This window comes from Pantherophis guttatus, chromosome 1 (assembly GCF_059756535.1).
Source record: "Pantherophis guttatus breed Tessera chromosome 1, ASM5975653v1, whole genome shotgun sequence".
NCBI lineage: Eukaryota > Metazoa > Chordata > Lepidosauria > Squamata > Colubridae > Pantherophis > Pantherophis guttatus.
The window spans coordinates 90,296,730-90,317,872 of NC_142063.1; the positions used below are offsets into that span (position 1 = coordinate 90,296,730).

General features: G+C 40.7%; 1 protein-coding gene across 2 annotated transcripts in view; it reads left to right on the forward strand.

Annotated features, from left to right (window-relative positions):
- LUZP2 (leucine zipper protein 2) overlaps positions 1-21,143 on the forward strand; it is a 394,955-nt gene that overhangs the window by 366,178 nt on the left and 7,634 nt on the right. For both annotated transcript variants that reach the window (XM_034417240.3, XM_034417241.3), the window contains exon 10: positions 6,845-6,934. In XM_034417240.3, the coding sequence (XP_034273131.2) occupies positions 6,845-6,934 (90 nt within the window). The remainder of the gene's footprint in view (positions 1-6,844; positions 6,935-21,143) is intronic.

Here is a 21,143-nt window from a genome sequence, read left to right on the forward strand (position 1 = left end):
GTGGGTTTAATTCAAATGCTATTTTCATGTTTTATGGATGTTTTGCATTTATTTCCAGTACTTCTCAGTCTTTTTACATAACCATCACATATGATGAAATGTTCCTTCTTTGTTTTAGCATTTCCAACATTTATTGTGGTATTATTTGTCCATTGTGGCAATCATCAACAGAGTTACATACCATTTATAGCAATTCTTCCTCAAATTGTAGCATTGTTTAAATTTTAATCCTCACAGTTATTTTGCCAATAATAATTTCCATGGTCCTATTAATATTCCTAAAGTTTTTCATCCATGTTATGATGTAATTTGTTCTGTCATATCTGAGTAACAATTTGTAAATACATCCTAATGACTTAGTTTGATTCTACATAAGTGTTTCGAATTCTGTAATTTTTTTCAGGTTTTTCCTTTCTTCTTGGGATCATTTTTGTTTTGTTTTGCAAAAATATTAGCAAATGTATTATTTATATATTATTCTTACCTTATTAAGCAATTTTTGTTGGGTCTTTAGTCTGTTTCTTGAGACCAGATGTATCATAATAGCTAGTCAAATATTTATTATTGTAATTGATCTTGAAACAAAAAGCCTTTTATGGTGATGCTAGTGGTGAAATTATTACACATGTTCTTGCTTTTAAGGAATTCCAGTTTCTTAACACATTTATTCTTATAAGGAATATTTGTTTCAAAGACCTTAACTAAAAATTCCTTCACTAATTTCTATTAAATGTGGATAGCTCCCTAATGCTCTAGGCCTGCTTGTAAATTTCTTCCAATTTTGCTAGGAAAAAGCAAAAACAGTTGTAATTTTCTTGTAAAAGATCACAGCAGAGGAATGTTGTTCTTCTAAACTCATTCCACTTTTAGGATTAAAATATTCCCTAGTGATCTTTGTTAAATTCAACCATTTTGGAACCTTAGATTAGATCTCATCATCTCTACACAATCCAAATTGTATAGAAAAGTAAATCCTGTTTTCAAAGATGCAGAATTAATATTTTAAAATCAAACTATCTGTTTCTTATCCTTTAGAGTAAAAGACCTTTTGAATGTCAATATTCTTGTACCAGAAGAGTCATAAAGCAATAAAAAGAATGAAGAACCAAGAACATTTTAACCTACAGTGTTTTTAAATTATTTATCTGACTCTGTATTCACCTTTTTCTTAGCGTCATTTTAATTAGCTTTGCATTGTTTCATAATGAGAAGAGAGGGTTTCTGAGATAAGCTGTTATTTTTAACATTTAATTTTAACTGGGTGGGCTTTTCAGGTGCTGCATTATCTACCAAGAAAATAACTGTCTTTTATCACCTTTCTTCACATTTTATGCCAGTACTTTATAATGCAGGAGGCTCTTAATATTAACTCCTTGCTCTACAGTCTTTTTCCATTATATCTGTCAGCGGGAACTAAAGTGATTTAACCTGCTTTTTTGAAACCAGGATTTGACTCAGACTTTTGCTAATTTATTTTTCACAGCCATCTAGGATCAAGAAAATATTTTCAAAACTATTGTAATCTATCTGTCTACCACTTATCCTTCTTCTGTGCAAAACATTTGTCACATTCCATGAATACAAAATAATAGAGTTGGAAGGGACATTGGAGGTCTTCTAGTCCAACCCCTCAGGCAGGAAACCCTATACCATTTCAGATAAATAGTTGTCCGATGAACACTTGGTATTTCTTTCCATATGTAAATGGGTTCATCATTGCCATCATCATATGTTGTAATGCTAAAGTGAGAGAGTATTAAATTTTGTTAGAAATGCCTAATTCAGCCCAATTTGCCCTTATAAACTGAATTGATTCAGAAAATGCTAGACAACATGGGGCTGATCAACACTTCTTGCTTGCCTGGGATGAAAATGGATTTTCATTTCATTTCATAGTAGTTTTTTTTTTGTTTTTTGTTTTTTTAGAGAATAGTTCTCTGGAGTCCTTGGTTGTTTGCTTGCAGGTGTTTAATCCAACTAAGTAACATCACCATTCTCACCACCCAACTAGGTTACATGATAATGCTATGTAATTGAATGATGTATCAAATGTATGGGTGAGCTTGGGAGACAAGGGGAAGAGATGCTACCTAGGAAATGATCAGATAAGAGAGGGAAGACCCTCCAATGGATTAGTGGTCAGAGGAAAAAAAATAGGAAAGACCTGCTCTAATTAATCAGGTGCAGAGGTGAAATGCTACCAGTTCAGACTGGTTCGGACGAACCGGTGGTAAAAAATGCTACCGGTTTGGGTGAACCGGTATTTCCAATGATCAGCTGAGCGAAGATCAGCTGTGATGTGTGATTTATATTAGCTAGAATCATTGGATTTCTTGCTTTCTAGCTAATCTAAATCATGTGGCACAGTGGATTCACCCCCCCTCTCTGTTCTACTTACCTTTGCAGACTTGGAAGGCTTCAAAATATTCCTTTTTTTAGTGCTGTGTGGACTCACAGAACTGGTAGCAGACTTCAGAAGATTTCACCACTGATCAGGTGGTTAAAAGTGCAGGGGGTGGGAGAGTTTGTACCTTCAGACTTGCAAGATTCCATAAACAATAAAGTAAAATTAGCTTATTGAGTTGTGTTGCCTATCTGGTTTATCCAGGAGAACTTACAAGTAATGAACCTCATATACAAGCAAACAACCAAGGTCTGAGAGCATCAAGGATGAGAGATGGGGGAGGAGGTTCTCCTCTATTGGATGACAGTTCTCTTCCCTAGCCTGCTGCAGAAATAAACTCTAAGTTTTCTTGCTCCACATAAAGAAAGTTTTCTTCCCTTTACTGGCACATCCAGGGCAATTTGGTCCCTAATGGATCCGTTCCAGTCGGGCTTCAGGCCCAGGTACAGCACGGAAACGGCATTGGTCGCGTTGGTTGATGATCTCTGGAGGGCTCGGGACAGGGGTTGTTCCTCTGTCCTGGTCCTATTAGACCTCTCAGCGGCTTTTGATATCATCGACCATGGTATCATGCTGCACTGGCTAGAGGAGTTAGGGGTGGGGGCACCGTCCTACGGTGGTTCTCCTCCTTTCTCTCTGACCGGTCGCAGTCCGTGTTGACAGGGGGCAGAGATCGACCCCAAGGCCCCTTGTATGTGGGGTGCCACAAGGGTCGGTCCTCTCGCCCCTTCTGTTCAACATTTATGTGAAGCCGCTGGGTGAGATCATCCGTGGTTTCGGGGTGAAGTACCATCAGTACGCTGATGATACTCAGCTGTACATCTCCACCCCGGACCACCCCAATGATGCCCTTGAAGTGATGTCCCGGTGCCTGGAGGCCGTGCGGATCTGGATGGGGAGAAACAGACTCAGGCTCAACCCATCCAAGACCGAGTGGCTGTGGTTTCCGACATCCCGATATAGTCAGTTGGTGCCATCACTGACTATTGGGGGCGAGTCATTGGCCCCCACGGAGAGGGTTCGCAACTTGGGTGTCCTCCTGGACTCACGGCTGTCTTTAGAAGAGCACATGACGGCCGTGGCCAGGGGGACTTTTTATCAGGTCTGCCTGATTCGCCAGTTGCGTCCCTTTCTGGATCGGGACTCATTAAATACAGTCACTCATGCTCTCGTTACTTCCCGCTTGGACTACTGCAATGCTCTCTACATGGGGCTCCCCTTGAGGAGCACTCGGAGGCTCCAGCTGGTCCAGAATGCGGCTGCGCGGGTGGTTATGGGAGCAATGTGGTGCTCCCATGTGACCCCCCTCCTGCACGAGCTGCCAGTGGTCTTCCGGGTGCGCTTCAAGGTTTTTGTTACCACCTTTAGAGCGCTCCATGGCATCGGACAGGGGTATTTACGAGACCGCCTTCTGCTACCAATAGCCTCTCACCGACCAGTACGCTCCCATAGAGAGGGGCTCCTCAGGGTGCCGTCGGCCAAACAGTGTTGACTGGCGGCCCCCAGGGGGAAAGCCTTCTCTGTGGGGGCACCTACCATCTGGAACGGGCTCCCCCCAGAGATATGGAGGATCCCGGACCTGCGCACGTTTTGCCGTGCTCTCAAAACTTTTCTATTTCAGCAGGCTGGCCTGGCCTAACTCTCCTCTTTAAAATTTTTTAATTCGTGATTTTATAAATTGGGTGTTTTAATCTGTGTTTCGGCCAAAATATTTAATAATTTTAAGGGATTTTTAATATTTGTATTATCTGTATTTTATCTTGGCTGTTCACCATCCTGAGTCCTTAGGGAGTAGGGCGGTATAGAAATTTGATTAATAATAATAATAATAATGTCTGCCATAGTCCACCATTTCATGACTGTCAGCCATGAAAGACTGGGCCTTTGTGAGTTTGTTTTTTCCCCCCTTCAGATTCAGGAGAGGAATTACAATAGCTGTTTCTTTGTTCATGCTTCAATAAGATGAAATTGAGAAGAATTCTGCCTTTCTTCCCAAGTAATGGATAGAACTTGAAAACTGCTTTGTTTTCAGAAAAATATTCTCCACAGAAAGAAAAACAATTGATGCTTGATTTCCTGGCAAGAGGAGATCCCCGTGATAACGGGGATTCCAACAAAAAAACTGGGTCTCAGTATGGCCAAAGCAGAAGAAAATGTTGAAATCTAGAAACTTAGTCATTTACTGCCAATTTACACATAAGACCCAAGCAGTTGAAGACTCCAGTGGGAAAAAAGCACTTAGCCTGGAAGGTAGAAACACATTAATGTATACAATATTATAGTTTATGACTTCTAGAATACAGATGTAGAGAGGACTTTTACCTCTGGACTATCTTTCTTTCTTTCTCTAAGCCTTTGAAACAGGGAAGCAGAAGCTAATAAAAGTAACAGTTGAGAAAGGTAGGGAGAGGAAGAATCTAACTTTTTAAACAGTTAATTTTTGAATCACAATGTTATGAAGAAAACCTTCTCCTAAAATGCTACAGATCATAAGCTTCATTTTTCTAAATGCATTGATGATGAAAATTAGAATGATACACGTAACACGAAACCAATTGTAGATATTAAATATTCTGTTATTTGACTCTTTGGAAAACAATATTGTCACTTTTCCATCAGTAAATCAAAATCAGAAGCATTGTCTATCTACAATGGCAAAATTCAGTCTCCACAGCTTTTTCCAGCATGGAGAGAACCACTATGCTCTAGGCTTAAATGTTTCTGGTGTTGTACAAAGGAGTTCTGATTTTCTGACATCTTTAAGAACAGGCCAATAATTAAAGAATTAAAGAGAAACTTCCTAATGGTGAGAACAATTAACCAGTGGAACAGCTTGCCATCAGAAGTTGTGGGTGCTTCACCACCGGAGGTTTTTAAGGAGAGACTGGGCAGCCACTGGTCTGAAATGGTATAGGGTCTCCTGCTTGAGCAAGGGATTGGACTAGAAGACCTCCAAAGCAGGGGTGAAATGCTCCTGGTTTGGACCGGATCTCCCAATCCGGTAGCGATGGCGGCGGGTGGTTCGGAGAACCGGTAGCAAAAATCCCTGTGCCTCCCACCCACCCACCATGCCCAGCTGAGCTGCACAATCATCAGAGGCATTTTTTTAACTTTTAAAAGCATTTTTTCTACAACTTCTTCCGCCGAAAAAATGCTTTTAAAAGTTAAAAAAAAAAGCCTCTGATGATCGCGTGGCTCAGCTGGGATCTCAGAGGCTTTTCAAAGCATTTTTTTCTGCAACCTCTTCCGGGGAAGAGGTGGTTAAAAAAATGCTTTGAAAAGGCTCTGACGATCCCAGCTGTGTTCCTGATCGGCAGAGGCTTTTCAAAGCATTTTTTTGCATTTGCAGAAAAAATGCTTTGAAAAGTTAAAATAAAAAAAAAAGTTGGCCACGCTCACCCAGTCACATTACTACCATCACCAAGCCACGCTCACAGAACTGGTAGTAACAAATTTTACATTTCATCCCTGCTCCAAAGTCCTTTCCAATTATATTCTGAATTAATAAAATTTCGTCTCCTTATGAGATCCCCCATTTTAGATTCTTCTGAGAAATATGATTTTACCATTTAGTCTAAAGGTATCAACTTTTTTGTACTAGTTGAGTCTAGAAGCAAAGCTATCCTTGGGGATCTGATATTTTTGTCAAAATGACAAAAGTAACATTGCATGATTGCAGTGCAAGCTACAGCCCTTTCACAAATCTATTTAATACCATAGGGCATTCATAAAATGCACAGAGATTGTGTTATGATGATGTAACACTGTTTTCTTATTTTAATTAATTTGATTCTTATAGCCACCCATCTGAACAAATGATTCTATTATTATTAGTGCCTATCTTGAGCATTCTATGGACTTCTATTTAGAAGACAAATAATGTAGTATAATAGGCAAAATTACTGGCAGCAATGACATAGAAATAGAGGAGGTGAAGGAATTTCCAAAAAAAAAAAAAAAAAAGCATCTATAGATGGAAGAGGAAGGTATTTTCTTACTACTGTAGACATCCAAATTTTGTAGGTAAGTTTCACATTGTACAACCTGACTTGAATTCTATGACCTTCTGCTCTTCTGGGTTCATGATAAGTCAAAAAAAGTATGGATGGTAGAAAGAAACTGACTTAAACATTGCTGTCACCTAACAGAAATTATTCAGATCATAGAAAACAACTTTCATTCAATATATATAGTGTTTCTCCTTCCTAATGCAATTCCTGTAATTCATACTAGTCTATACAAAAAATGGGATAGGAAGATCTCAATGAAGAAAGCTTCATTCCACTTCTATATCTCAGGAGCAATCCATAGACATTAAAAAATGTACTACTGAATGTTTTAATGCAAAGCTCTATACCAGAATTCCAATTTCTAGGAAGTAATTGTTTTCAACTGTAATCAAGAAAGATGTTGACATATCTGTTTTTTTTTATCTTCCAGCAAAAAATTCCTACAGGCAAAGAGATTCCTCAAGTTTCTTCAAAAAGGGTGGATACTAATAAAAGCACATCAGAATGCAACTCAAAAGATGTAAGTACAATCCATTTAGATTGGAAGTCAAGATCTAACCTGTAGTATATGTGAACCATGAAATATATGGGTCCATATCTATTTAATTGTAATCGTGGGAATATGACATACAGTGTTATATTAGGTGAATACAGATGTTTGATATTCAGGTGGTATAAAAGAGGTATTTTTTTGATATAATGGTGTGTTTTTTTCTCCTTGACTGTGCTTGACTAATAGGATTATCAAGATTTTCAAGAGAATGAAGCAACTAGAAAATATGTGATCTAACTACAAATTAGCTACAGTCCACTTGGAAAATTCACATGTGAATTCACCACACCAGATCTGTTTATTTTCAACATGTGTACTAACTTTTAACATACCTTGGAGCTTATGTGTGCTTCAATGTTAGAAAGTGCCTGGTGCAAAGAACAAGATATAGCAGAGCTTTATACTGTATCATTTGCAGAAATGTTGGCGTACGCAATTTGTCTGTGTGAAAGCAAGAAATTTCTAGTTTTTAAAATGCAGAAAAACTGAAGGGAGGCGAGAGAAAGTGTAAATTACTAAACTATTGCAATAATTTATCTTGCAAGAAAAAAAAAGGTCTTATAAAGAAAAAAAATGAGTTATACATGGAGAACAAAATGACTAATAACAAGACAGGTTTCAGAAAAGGCAAAAAGACACGTTGTCAGATAACTAATGTAATACGGATAGCAGAGACAGCAAAAGAATATAAGGAGATTGACCTTTGCTCTGTTAACTGTGAGCAGACTTTTGAGTCTTCAGATCCTGGCAGAAAATGGAATATATTAAGGTTAATGGGAATGGTCGAACTCTTGGTTATTTTTCTGGGGAACTTCTGTAATGATCAAGAAACTATTCCATGAATAGAGTCTGGAGAAATCAAATAATTCAGAATAAGAAAGGAAGTGAGATAAGACTGTATTGTCCCCATATCTATTTACTGATATATCAAATATGATATATTGGTAAAGTTAGGGCGCATAGAACAGCTGTAATCAAACTAGGAGACCCAAAATCACCATGAACTATCCACAGGAGTTACCTGTGTGTGAGTTGGGACCAGGGGTGAAATGCTCCTGGTTCGGATCGGCTCAGGCGAGTAGGTAGTGATGGCGGCGGGCAGTTCAGAGAACCTGTAGCAAAAATCCCTGCCTCCGCCCCCCATGCCCAGCTGAGCCCCACGATCATCAGAGCCTTTTTTTCCTTTTAAATGGCTCTGACCAGCCAAGCTCTGACATCCCAGCTGAGTTGCCTGCTAATCAGGCAACTCAGCTTGGATCGCCAAAGCCATGTAAAAGAAAAAAAAGTTTCTTTTTTTCTCTCCCCCCCCACAGCTCCAGCTTGCTTACCTTAGCTGCTGATCGCATGACAATCGCAATCCATGCATCAGCAAGCAACTGAATCTCCCTGCCTGCAATCAAGCTCATCGGTGAGCAGCTCTTTCTGCCTGCCTGCCTTCCTGTCTAGACTTGTGGACTTCAACTCCCAGCAAAGCTGGTGAGGAATTCTGGGAGTTGAAGTCCACAAGTCTTAAAGTTGCCAAGGTTGGAGACCCCTGTTCTATTGGAGACCCCTGTTCTATTTCCCCTTTGGGAGCTTTAAAAAAAATAGTTAATTGGGGTTTTTTTTAGTTGTTCTTTTTTTAGACCTAGCCATTTAAAGTTTAGGAAGTTTTAAATTTAGCTGCTTTTATATAAAAATAAAAATAAAATAAAATAAAATAATATTTGTGCAGCTTTCTGAGATTTAGTGTGTTTCTGTAGTGTTTCACTCTAACTACACAAACACACAAAATCTCACAAAGCTGTATGTGGAATTTTGTGTGTGTAAAGTGTGAAAGTTGGTTTTTTGGGCTTTTTGTGGCTGTGTGAGGTTCCTGCTTGTTGCAGGGCCCATTTTGGGTCTAGCACAGCTGCTTTTACATTGTGGGTGAGCCAGTTGTTTTGTGTTGTGTTGTGTGTGTGTAAAGTGTGAAAGTTGTTTTTTGGGGGCTTTTTGTGGCTGTGTGAGGTTCCTGCTTGTTGCGGGGCCATTTTGAATTTAGCACAGCTGCTTTTACATTGTGGGTGAGCCAGTTGTATTGTGTTGTGTTTTGTAGGTTAAAAAAGGACAAAGAAGTGACATTGACTTGGCCACGCCCATCCAGTCACCTTACCACCAAGCCACGCCCACTAATTAAGCCACGCCCACAGAACCGGTAGCAAAAAAATTTAGATTTCACTCCTGGTTGGGACGCCATATATATATACAACTCACACACAGGTAACTCCTGTGGATAGTTCATGGTGATTTTGGGGGTCTCCTAGTTTGATTACAGCTGTTCTATGCGCTCTAACTTTACCAATATATCATATTTGAATAAAATAAAATAAAATAAAATAAAATAAAATAAAATAAAATAAAATAAAATAAAATAAAATAAAATAAAATAAAATACATCATTTTGTTACTGGAAAGTAAAGAAGAGCTGGAAGATACATTCTAAAAGTTAAAGTGGAAAGTGGAAATTTGGGGCTTAATGTTAAATATTAAAAAGATAAGTGTGATGTTGAAACCACCCATTTCCTGAAGAAAGGGCTCTGAGAGATGTACAGTACAGCATACTATCAGCATATAAAACGGTGTATAAAGTCAATATTAAAATTAATCTGGGGTTAAAAATTTAAAGTTATAAAATTAAAATACATCACAGACAAAAAAAAATTCCAAAAAAGACAATTTAATCCTGTTAACATTGAATTAATAGAGGGTGGCAGGAGGCTTTTCATGGTGCCAAACAGCCCCATGATTGCATGATCCTTTGTGCCTCCACACAAAGTTGCAGGGCCATGTTTTGAGCTCTTGTTGGAAGGCTAGGAGAGTTGGGGTCTGCCCAATGGTGAAATTCAATTTTTTTACTACCGGTTCTGTGGGCGTGGTTCTGTGGGCATGGCTTGGTGGGCGTGACAGGGGAAGGATACTGCAAAAGCTCCATTCCCACCCCACTCCAGGGAAAGGATACTGCAAAATCCCCATTCCCACCCCACTCTGGACCAGCCAGAGGTGGTATTTACCAGTTCTCCAAACTACTCAAAATTTCCGCTACCGGTTTTCCGAACTACTCAAAATTTCCACTACTGGTTCTCCGGAACCTGTCAGAACCTGTTGGATTTCATCCCTGGATCTGCCTCACCTCTGCTGCAGAAGCCAACAGCAGAGAGGGCTCTCTTCTTAGACCAATCTTAACCATCATGCTTAGGAAATTTACAATTCACAATGAAAAAAATGGAAGCAACAATTGATTTTATTTCTTGACTTCAAAAATGGCGAGTATGCTGGATTTAAAAAAGAAGATATGCATTAGAGAAAGAAGGCAGTAACAAACTCAGGCAAGTTCAATAAGAATAGGACATTCTCTGATAACAAAGATCAAAATGATAAAAGAATGGTATTTCCAGTAATTATGTATAGTTGTGAAAGGTAGACACAGAAAATATGGAAGCTAAATACCTTTGAATTATCGATCCAGAGATGGTTACTACAAACACCATGGACAGGGGAGGAAAAAACCCCCAATCAGTTGATATTGGAAAAAAGGAAATGATTTGCAAGGATGAATCCACATGCTTTAGGCAGCTGGTGCTAGTGGGCAATGAACTAGGGAGGGAAAAGCAGTATTCTTGGTGTTAGATATTGATAGGATAGTTTTCCCTCTGGTCTGCTGTTTGAGCGGGAAGAATGCTTAAATGTGATTGGCTGGGTTCCCTGACAGCCCCCTATAAAAGGGCCGGCTGTCTGAGAGGCTAGCTGCTGGATTCTTAATAGTTGCTGAACAAAGAGCTGTTGTCTGAAGCCTGTCTCCAGTCTCTTCAATCCACCTATCTAACACTTGGCAAGCTGGGAAAGGAGAAAACAATAAAATGAACGACCAGTTTCATGATTACAGGAATTCAGTTGGAAGAGATAATAATTATAATAGACAGATTGAGATGGCAAGCATTTGTCAATGCAGATGACCAGGAAATGAGCCTATTTGAAAGCATCCAATTAAGTAACTAATTGGGCTAGACATATAAATACAATAACATTTTCTCACCTGTGTAAGATAGGCTGCGTTTTCCTGTTCTCCTCTAACCTTTACATTATTTTGTGGGTTTGACAGATTATAAACAAAATAATAGGAACTCCGCAACATATTCAAGTTGAATAATCAAAATAGATTCCATGGGGTTTGATGTGAAAATAAATTACCACTTCTCTAGCACCATGTGTGAATTTCTTAGAGCTAGCATTTCTCATTAAGCTTCTGTTTCCAATAATGATCTACAAGGAACTGTGTACAGTGGGGAAAGAAAAAAGAAATAATGTGTAATTAATGAGCCCAAACTATATAAAATGATACTCTGCTGAAAATGTATGGTTCATTTTTTTATTGCATTAGTTGCTGAATGGAAAATCAAGCAAAGGAGCAGTTTTGCCCCTGTGTGTATTTTCTTCCTGTGCATATATGTGCTGAATTCCTTCAGTGTCTGAAACTGAGCCCATAGTTTTGCAAACTTTGCAAAACTAAAATATTAATTTAGTGCTTAATTGTATTAAAAGTTTGCAAGAACATAACAAAACAAAAAAAATGTTATAAGAGTTTTAAATCTTAATTTTCCATTATTGTATTCTATTTTATTCTATTCCGCATTTTAAAAATCAAATTAGATTATATCCATACAAAACATAATCCGTATTTATTCATTCAAGTAATTGATTGAAATTAATAAATTTATCATGACTAAGCTAGGTACGATTTATTGCAATTAGCTTCTTGTCAGTATGATTCATAATTATAATTAATCTTTTGTTAAGTAGGACACGTAATCCCTTAAATTAAGTAAGGGGTCATTTATTGAGTTTGCACATCATACTAAGCCTTAGTGATGAGCTTATTTCATTTATACCTGGCACTATGTCTGACCAGCTATTGTGGCTTGTAAATAATGATTTATGGCATAAAACAAAATGTAAGGTATGTGGGAATGACCAAGGGATCAGTCAGATTAGATACAGCATAGCCAGCAGCTGGGTAGTAGGCAAGTCAAGAGGCTCAGAAGAAACCCTTCCTAGTTTTTTTGGGTTGTAAAGGGGCAGCAGATAAGAATAGTTTCAGACTATACTTCTATAAATACATATACATATACTTACACATACACATACACACACACACAAGCAATCCCAAATGCCAAACTCTAGATGTTCAGTGAAAACAATCTCAAAATATTAGGTGTGATGTGGTTGAGTAGTCTTGCTATAGGGGATATAGATATGGAACCCTTGTCATGGACTGACCACTCGCTCCTTTGCCTGGATCTTCGAACCGCTACCCCTCGCTGCAGGGAGGTGGACCCAATTAGATGGATCCGCCCCAGGCGCCTAATGGATCCTGATAGGTTCCAGATGGAGCTTGGGCCATTTCCTGAGGATCTAGACATGACTCGGCCGAGGACCTGGTAGCCGCCTGGGATCGGGCGGCTGGTGGGGCCTTGGACCGAGTCGTGCCTTTGCGGCCTCTGATCCGGTGCCGATCGCGGGCGGCTCCTTGGTTCACGGAGGAGCTAAGGGAAATGAAGCACCGGAAAAGACGCCTGGAGAGCGGTTGGAGGGCCAGTCTCGCTGAATCTGATCGAACACTGGTAAGGTCGCATATTAAGGCCTACCTAGTGGCGATAAAGACGGCAAAGTTTAATTACTTTTCCTTCTCTATTGCGTCATCAGGGAATCGTCTGGCCGCCCTGTTCAGGATAACCCGCTCCCTGCTCCATCTGGGAGTACGGGAAGATCCCTTGGAAGGCAGGGCAGAAGATTTCGTACAATACCTGTATGACAAAATCGCTCAGATCCGGGGGGATTTGGACTCTGACTGGGTAGATCAGGGCAGGGTGACGAGGAATAGTCTTGAGAATGTTATCTGGGAGGAGTTTGATGCTGTGATCCTGATGATGTGGACAGGATTTTGGGGAGACTTAGTGCGGCCACATGTTTACTGGACCCGTGTCCCTCCTGGTTGGTACTGGCTTCCCAGGAGATTACACGAGGCTGCTCCAGGGTGTTATCAACGCTTTGTTGAGTGAGGGTTACTTCCCCACCGCCTTGAAAGAGGCGGTGGTGAGGCCTCTCCTCAAGAAGCCATCCCTGGATCCGGCAATATTGGCCAACTACCGTCCTGTCTCCAACCTTCGCTTCATGGTGAAGGTTGTTGAGAGTGTGGTTGCGCAACAGTTTCTGCAATTCCTGGAGGAAACATCCTATCTGGATCCGTTCCAGTCGGGTTTCAGGTCTGGGTACAGCACAGAAACGGCATTGGTCACATTGGTTGATGATCTCTGGAGGGCTCGGGACAGGGGTTACTCCTCTTTCTGGTCCTGTTAGACCTCTCAGCGGCTTTTGATACCATCGACCATGGTATCATGCTGCACCGGCTGGAAGAGTTGGGGGTGGGAGGCACCGTGTTATGGTGGTTCTCCTCCTTTCTCTCCGACCGGTCGCAGTTTGTGTTGGCAGGGGGGCAGAGGTTGACCTTGAGGCCTCTCATTTGTGGAGTGCCTCAGGGATCGGTCCTCTCGCCCCTTCTGTTCAACATTTATGTGAAGCCGCTGGGCGGGATCATCCGTGGCTTTGGGGTGAGATACCACCAGTACGCTGATGACACCCAGCTGTACATCTCCACCCCAGGCCACCCCAACGATGCCCTTGAAGTGATGACCCAGTGCCTGGAGGCTGTGCGGATCTGGTTGGGGAGGAACAGGCTCAAGCTCAACCCTTTCAAGACTGAGTGGCTGTGGCTCCCGGCATCCCGATATAGTCAGTTGACTCCATCACTGACTATTTGGGGTGAGTCGTTGGCCCCCACAGAGAGGGCTCGCAATCTGGGAGTCCTCCTCGATATGCAGCTTGGAGGAACATCTGACGGCTGTAACCAGGGGGACCTTTTGTCAGGTTCGCCTGATTCGCCAGTTGCGGCCCTTTCTTGATCGGGATTCCATGTGCACAGTCACTCATGCCCTCATCACCTCTCACCTTGACTACTGCAACGCTTTCTACATGGGGCTCCCCTTGAGGAGCACCCGGAGGCTCCAGCTGGTCCAGAATGCAGCAGCGCAGGTAGTGATGGGAGCAGCATGGCGCTCCCATGTAACACCACTCCTGTGCGAGCTGCACTGGCTCCCGGTGGTCTTCCGGGTGCACTTCAAGGTGTTGGTTATCACCTGTAAAGCGCTCCATGGCATAGGGCCTAGCTATCTTCGAGACCGCCTGCTGCTACCGACGACCTCCCATCGACCCGTGCGCTCCCACAGAGAGGGCATCCTCGGGGTGCCATCAGCCAAACAGTGCAGGCTGGTGACCCCCAGGGGGAGGGCCTTCTCTGTGGGGGCACCTACCCTCTGGAATCAGCTGCCCCCAGAGATAAGGAGAATCCAAGACCTCAGTGCCTTCCGCCGTGCCCTTAAAACCCATTTTTTCAAGCAAGCTGGGCTGGCTTAAGAAGAAACTTTTAAATGTTTTAATTGGTAGTGAGTTTTAATTGGGCCAAATTTATATATCTTTTAATTGTTTTTTTAATATTTGTACTGCATGTTTTTTTAATTTTGGCTGTACATCGCCCTGAGTCCTCAGGGAGAAGGGCGATATAGAAATTTAAAAATAAATAAATAAATAAAATAAACTTATCTCATATTATTTATTTAGATTATTGATTCCCTCAATTTTAGACTGATTCAGGTGAATTTTCACATTGATTGGCTATTTTGGCCAATATTGGGTATTACAATTTATATTGTTTTTATTGTTTCTTAGTATGATATGATTGCTTATTAGTATCCTATGACTATCACTAAATGTTGTATCTTATGATTCTTGATGAATATATTTTCTTTTTTCTTTACATACACTGAGAGCCTACGCACCAAAGATAAATTCCTTGTGTGGCCAATCACACTTGGCCAATAAAGAATTCTATACTATACTATACTATACTATACTATTTTCATATAAATCATCACATTCAGATAAATCAATGCATTTCTCTTGGCTTATTTCACTACTTAGCTTTGGAGGGAAATATTTAAATAAGCCCAATTCCTGAATCAAGATTTGGGGGATTTTTTTGCTCATCTTTTTGGTTTTTTTAATAAAAAAATTCCTATTTCTAATGAACTGTAAACATTCCTACTGGTTACACATATTCCATTTTCAGCTAATAGTTATAATTGGTAAAATAAATCAATTGCCTAAGATGATCCTTGTCTGCATTGTGTAGTTTTTGTAAACAAAAACTTGCTTCACTAGTTTAGCTGAATATCTTTGTAGTCCCATTGTTACTATTTGAAGCTCCAATTGCACTGTTTAATTGTCAAGAGGCATGCAATTTTACAATTCTGATTTTTTTTCCCCTCACAAATTTTTTTAATGAAGATGCATACTTGAGTAATCCACTTTCATAATTTATGGTCCCAGTTGTGTACCTTGCCAGCTTTCCTGTATAAATCACTGGCTGAGCTATCTTTGGGAATGGCTGAATTTTTACATATTTTACTGATCAAGCTGCATATTTCACCATTTGAGTTTTTCACGCCTAGGTACTTTTGCTGATCAAAGTGCATGGTAACTGATCAAGTAGGAATTACTTTTAAGCAGAAGCCATGTTCCTGTTCGCTGTAGCTATTTTAATATCTTTAATATCTGATTCTACTGAGCTAGGGCTGCAGAAAAACCTTGGTTATATAGGAAAAACCTGGCTAGAGGAAAAACACACATAAATGCTATGAAGAAGTAAGAATATATATATATATAATCTGATCAATTTAGTCATTGCGCGTGTAACAGGCCCACACCCTTGCCTTCTCCGTGTAATTATCTGTAACAGCAGAATGTGGAAGATAGGGGGGGTAAGGAAAAACAACGCAGACCCATCACAAGATCATGGGTAAAACAAATGGGTTTAGAGGAGGCAACGTGTGTGCCTAAAAGGGAAAGGCATAACAATGAGGGAGAGAGAGCCGGGAGAAATACCTTCAAAGCAATGCCTGATAACCCTGCGTTACCCCCCAGGGAGAGAAAGAGGCAACACACAATGGGGCAGGAGGCAGGGGAAAGTGCATCGTCATCAGTCAGCATGTCTAAGGCAGAAGAAAAGATAATTACAGAGAGAAGGCAAGGGTGTGGGCCTGTTACACGCGCAATGACTAAATTGATCAGCATCACATAAAAGCAAGCAGCTCCTCAATGGGGATTTTATACTCTGACGAAGTCGGTAGGGGCCGACGAAAGCTTAGCACAAGTTTTAAAATAAAAATTTTTAAACTTTTAAATGTTCCGGAGATCGTGATGTCTATCGCTTCTTCTATAACTATACCTGGAACTCACATCTTTAGGACAATTCTTTATACATACATACATACATACATACATACATACATACATACATATATGTATATTCTTTCTAGCCAGGTTTTACCTACGTAAACTTAGTTGTTCTACAGCCCTAGGTTCTGTGAAATCTCATTCACAAGTTTCTGGGCCTTTTTTGCTGACAAACTGCAACTCTGTGTTGCTCTCTGGGAGACTCAGATAGCTATTTCTGCCTCTTAAGGCGTCTTCGGTGAGCCACACCCACTTCTCAGATATCCTTCCTGTAAAGGTACCATGTATCTTTTTTCCTTTTTCGTAGGCTTTTATGTGCATATTCTTTCTAGCCAGGTTTTACCTACGTAAACTTAGTTGTTCTACAGCCCTAGGTTCTGTGAAATCTCATTCACAAGTTTCTGGGCCTTTTTTGCTGACAAACTGCAACTCTGTGTTGCTCTCTGGGAGACTCAGATAGCTATTTCTGCCTCTTAAGGCGTCTTCGGTGAGCCACACCCACTTCTCAGATATCCTTCCTGTAAAGGTACCATGTATCTTTTTTCCTTTTTTGTAGGCTTTTATGTGCATATTCTTTCTAGCCAGGTTTTACCTACGTAAACTTAGTTGTTCTACAGCCCTAGGTTCTGTGAAATCTCATTCACAAGTTTCTGGGCCTTTTTTGCTGACAAACTGCAACTCTGTGTATAGCTATCTGAGTCTCCCAGAGAGCAACACAGAGTTGCAGGTCGTACGATCTCACAGTTTGCCCATAAGCACCAAACCGAAAACTTCAGCCAGAAGATGACGAATGCGATTTCGTCGAAACGTCGCTACTACCCTTTTAAGGATATGTTTACAATTACACGGGAAGAAACCCGAGATATTAACTGTACACACACACACACACACACACACACATATATAACTGACATTCTTAAGAAATGATTCTGAACTAGAATCTCATAAAATATAGGACTGGGTTCTATATCAGGTATTATGGAAACTGGAGCCCCACTAAAGTTGTTTAAATTATGTCGGCATGTTGAGGAGGTGTTTTTTTTTTTTTTCCTTCATTGCAAATCAATATCAAAGGAAAGTATTCACATCCAAGACCTTGCATTAACTGGGAGTAGCTGACTAATCCCCATGGCTGAATTATAATTAGGAACAATGTGTTAAAATTTAAAACAATTACAAACAACCTTTAGAATTTGATTGATGAACTTTGGAACTTTTCATCAGAATGAGATGTAATTGACAGTACAGGTAAATCATTGGTGGGAGAGGGAAAATAGGCGAAAGTTTATAGAAATTAGTGCAGAAGTGTTCAAACTACATCAACTGTTGACTATAAAAATTGCTATGACAGACAATTTATGCAAGACCCACAAAGGTAGCAGGTGCCTGGGATGGAACCATCTAGTTGGTTCCGTCTCCCTGCGGCGGGGGAAAGCGGCTTGAAAGTCTAAGTGAAGGAGTGAATGATCTGTCCATGACAAGGGTTTAATGTCTAGGTCCCCTCTACCAAGATCATTCAGCCACTGGCCAGAGATGAAAATCAAGTCCAGAGTGTGTCCTCCTGTGTGAGTGGGGCCTTGCACTAACTGGGTCAAGTCCATGGCCATCATGGAAGCCATGAACTCCCGAGCCACCTCTGACATCTCACCAACGGATGGCAGGTTGAAATCCCCCATAACAATAAGTCGGGGGGTATCAACTGCCACCCCGGCAATCACGTCGAGTAGCTCAGGCAGGGTCGCCTCCATGTGGCAGAGAGCCAGGTACGTAGTCAGCAAACCCATCTGCACCCCACGACCCCACTTCACAAAAAGGGACTCACATCTGGCTATCTGAGGAACAGTGGCCTCCCTCGGACAAAGACTTTATCTAATAATTGCCGCTACTCCCCCACCCCTCCCCTGAGCCCTCGGCTGATGAAATGCACGGAAACCTGGAGGGCACATTTCAACAAGGGCCCCCCCTCCTGGCCCAACCAGGTCTCTGTAATCCCAGCCAGGTCTACAACCCCTCCACAATAAGATCGCAAATGAGGGGGGCTTTATTAATTACCGACCTGGCATTACATAACATCAGTCGAGGACCCAGGGCCTGAGACTCTGTGCAATCCAGGACACGGGCCACGCTATGGGGGCCGGAGTGTGCAATCGCTCAGAGACAGCGCGTGCCCACCCCCAAAACCTGATATGGCCCCCTGCGCCCGCCATACCTGCCCCTCCCACTTACCACTTTGATGGAATTGCCCTTCGTTTCGCCCCCTGGAGCCCCGGTCAGATTACCCTTCTCCTCTCCTCCGCTGCACCCATCTAACCTACCACCCCGCACAGTGGCTATATGGACCCCCCCCAGTCCATCTCTACAGCCCCCTCCCCCCCCTCCCGGGTCCCCTTAAAAATATCCCTGCTACCCTTTTTAAAAAACCCCTCAACCCCCTCTTTTTCACATGCCACCTCTCCGGGTCCCAACACCCATCATTGAGGTAGGCCCTCGATAATGTGGAGGGCCACATCTGCGAGAGGGGGGCATCTTGCAGTCAATTAGCTCAGCCGCCAAAATAATGCAATAGTAAAATTACACATCAAAACTCACTGGCTATGATATTTATGAGATAGACCAGGTTAGAAAATAAGCTCCACGAAGAATACTGGAACTCTATTGTTGCAAGATATGGTAACAGTAATTTTAATTTCTCTCTTCCCCCTCTTTTACTCAAGAAAATCAAGGTAGAGTAATCATGAATTTCTTTCTCATCCCCATATCCCTTTCAAGGCTATGTTGGTGTTTATCAAACTGTTCTTGCATTCCTTCTTCAAGGAAACCTACATACTCTTCTATGCTGGCAAACATTTTGCATAGATTCTTCTTTTTTTATGCAAGGGCAGAGTCCATTTCCTCCCACCCCAGATCAATCAAGCATTGAACCATTGATTGCAATAGGAACTGACAAAAGAGCTTGTCAACCCAGCCTGACATAATGGTCAGAGAGACAGAGTGACTGACCCAAAGTCAACCAGCCAGCTGAATAGATGCCCTCAGTAATTACCCCACATGTCTCTAATGACAATATAACATTCAAGAACACCCAAATTATATTACCTTAGTCCTTAGGATAGTACCAGCCTATCAAGCATTGGGGTTAAGGCCATTTCTAGCTACAGAATGCCCAGCAGATAATTTTTGTCTTCTGAAGATTCAGTGTAAAGCCATTGGCTCCTTCATCCGGTCTATGCAGTCCAGAAGCACTAATAAAAAAAATTAATTGCTTTTCCTGATTCAGATGAAATGGAGAGATAGAATTAAATGTCATCTAGGTTTCATTGCCAATTGGGGCAACCCAAATATCTCTTCTCCCCGTCTTCCCTCTCTCTCTCTCTGATAGATTAGATTAGATTGTAGATAGATGATAGATAGATAGATAGATAGATAGATAGATAGATAGATAGATAGATAGATAGATAGATAGACAGACAGACAGACAGACAGACAGACAGACAGACAGATAGATACAGAACTCATTTCATTTGAAACAATTCTGTCATGATAACATGATGTGAAGGAAGTACATTATTTGCAGACTGATGCATATGCTACATTACATCACTTGACTCTATTTTGATCCTAACCCTCTGACATTCATGCCTCATTATGAAAACTGTGGAAAAGTCATGTATGTGTACTTTTATCTGTGTTTGCATGTTGTATTAGATTTCCTTGCAATGCCATGGCACATTAAAACTGATAGTGTTATTAATTAATCATATTTATCATCGTCCAATGATTTTATTGGATTTGCATTTCCTGGAAATCTTGCATTCATTTACACTGCCCCTATAATCCATTTCATGCTACAGGACAGAACAGTAGCTATTTTGCTTGCTGTTGAAGAGTAGAATGGTTTGGCTTTATACAACACTGGGAGAAATTGGTTTTAAATTATCCTAATCAATGCTTTCAGTGAAATTGAGCTGTCTTCTTTTTTTCCCCCAGAGAACATAACTCAGGTCCAGTACCTTGCTCTTAATGTGCCAGCAATATTCCTTCTCCAGGTTAAACAGTTCAAATATATGTTTATTACAGCCATCGCATTGTGCCCTCCTGGCTTAATGAATTGTGCTCTCCTTGCTTAAAACAGTTGTCTCTCAGGTATACAGCCTCTTTCATTTAGCTATCTTCTACCTCCATGTACTTTATCTGTCTGCCAGTCCAAATAGAGATTCTAAGAACAAATACTGGAAAAATACAACTCTGTTTCCAGCATTGATCTTGAAACATTTGCTGAGCTCTGCGGATATGCAAGAATGAACAGAGCAAGGAAATTATCTAGGAAAGATTGCCCTAATCTTTCACACAGTCCTCCAAAATTCCTTTTATTACACTCCACAAAAAAAAAAAAAAATGCTGTGGAAGCAGAGTGTCAATTCACTTTGTAAACTCCAAAGAATCACCTAAACAGAAAACGTTATTTTTTTCCATCATGAATGAAGATGAAACTTGAACAATCCCTTGATTTTTAAAAGTAGATTTAGAACAGATTCAGAGGGATAATCACTTTTCTTTTCTTCGACACTGATTATACAGTAGTGGCCACAATTGTAGAAACCTTTTGGGAAAAGTGTATTTTCTAAAACTAGCTAATAACACTACTTTTTTTTTGAGTAGTACCATAATATTATATATCAATGGAAAGATAATCAAGAATGTAATGCAATAACTTTTATGAAGGTTTTGCTATTAGAATAGCAGTTACAGTATAAAGAAGAAAACTGAAACATGTAGAAAAAATGAGATATACAAAAATTATCACCATGTC